This window comes from Poecilia reticulata, linkage group LG10, assembly GCF_000633615.1.
Source record: "Poecilia reticulata strain Guanapo linkage group LG10, Guppy_female_1.0+MT, whole genome shotgun sequence".
Taxonomy (NCBI): domain Eukaryota; kingdom Metazoa; phylum Chordata; class Actinopteri; order Cyprinodontiformes; family Poeciliidae; genus Poecilia; species Poecilia reticulata.
This window is the reverse complement of record NC_024340.1, coordinates 6,188,895-6,190,412: the sequence shown is the minus strand read 5'-3', so window position 1 is coordinate 6,190,412 and position 1,518 is coordinate 6,188,895. Positions and strand designations below refer to the sequence as shown.

At 37.0% G+C, this 1,518-nt stretch overlaps 1 protein-coding gene across 1 annotated transcript in view; it reads left to right on the top strand.

The window, feature by feature from the left end:
* Positions 1-558: 558 nt before the first annotated feature.
* The window catches only part of mgst2 (microsomal glutathione S-transferase 2), a 7,257-nt gene continuing 6,297 nt past the window's right edge, over positions 559-1,518 (top strand). Inside the window, exon 1 of the mRNA XM_008419754.1 lies at positions 559-579. Coding sequence (XP_008417976.1) covers positions 559-579 — 21 coding nt within the window. The remainder of the gene's footprint in view (positions 580-1,518) is intronic.

Sequence of the window (1,518 nt, the reverse complement as noted above, 5' to 3'; positions counted from 1 at the left end):
ATCTGGGGCTCCACGCAAGATCACACCCCGTGGGGTCAAAATGAATGATAACAAAGTATTGAGATGAACTTTTGTTACTGACCAAATACTTATTTTCCACCATATTTTGCCAATAAATTCTTTAAAAATCAGAAAATGTGATTTTCTGGATTTTTTTTTCTCCTTATGTCTCTCTTAGTTGAGGTACATCTATGATGAAAATTACAGGCCTCTCTCATCTTTTTAAGTGGGAGAACTTGCACAATTGGTGGCTGACTAAATACTTTTTTGCCCCACTGTATGTTTTTAACGTAATCTCTGGTCGGCTTGTGGAGCGCAGGAGGTTGCCATGGCAACATGTGTGCTTAAATGACAGAGACAGAGAGTAAAAAGGTGTGAGTGGTTTAGAGTTGATCATCTGTTCGGGTTGTTTTACCTTTGTCTTGGTGCATCACAGCCGCTGTAGTTTCTGAAAGTTCAATAAATGACCAACTTGGACTAATTATCTTTGTGACTATACGTCAATCACAACAAACATCAAACAAGGTAAATATGTTTCGTTAAGTATTTAACAAACAAATGGCTTCAACCGCGATAATTGTGTGAAATTAAATTAATTGTCTAATATAAAAAATAGTTTGGTGATATCGGGCTCAGAATCTGAGAGGCTTTTCCTTTATCAAACAAATTTTATTTTTTTGCCTTTTATTTAGTGGAAATATGGATGTTGATGAGATTTTCTCCAAAATACCCTTTTTCAACCTTTATAGCTCCACTGTTGAAAATGAGAAGCTAACATTCACAAATGACAGTGACATAAAATCCAGTCCAACATCTGGTTTGAGGTGATTCCTCTGGATTCTGTTGGAGGAAAAATAGCCTATGTGGTTCCTCCTATCAGTATGAGAGTCAGGGTGAGGAGGCACCCTGTAAGGAAGAGAAGTGGAAGCTGCAGAATCCTCAGAACAAACAGGTGATGATGCTATCTGGACACAGGATCAATAGAACCACTTTTTAAAAGCTAAAGTGAATGGTTATATGCCAGACATGGAAAACTGGGATGACTCCATGCCAATTTAGGTCTCATGGCATCTTAAGGTGTCAACATTGCAGCCAGTGGGCTGAGGGAGGAAATACAGATTTATTTTGTAGCAATTCAAGAGCTACCCAACTTATATATATATATATTAGAGATGTGCCGATCAGGTTTTTTCCTGCCAATACCGATACCGATCACCCATGAGGGCCGATCACCGATAGCGATCACTGATACCGATCACATAATAATTTTTTTATCATAAACACTACCGGTTACATTATGTAGAAAAAGGAACCATGAATTCATCTTAATTTAGATAAAAACTTGTTTTTAAAAGCTTTTTCCAAGAAGAAAACTAAACAAAACAGGCATTCTGTAAATTGTACAGCTATCGGTGATACTATCTTTAACAGACTGATAACATATGAAGGCTCTGAAGAGGCTAAATAATGCAAAGAGCCAAAATAAAACCTCTCAACATTGCCAAAAAAATTCAAGTA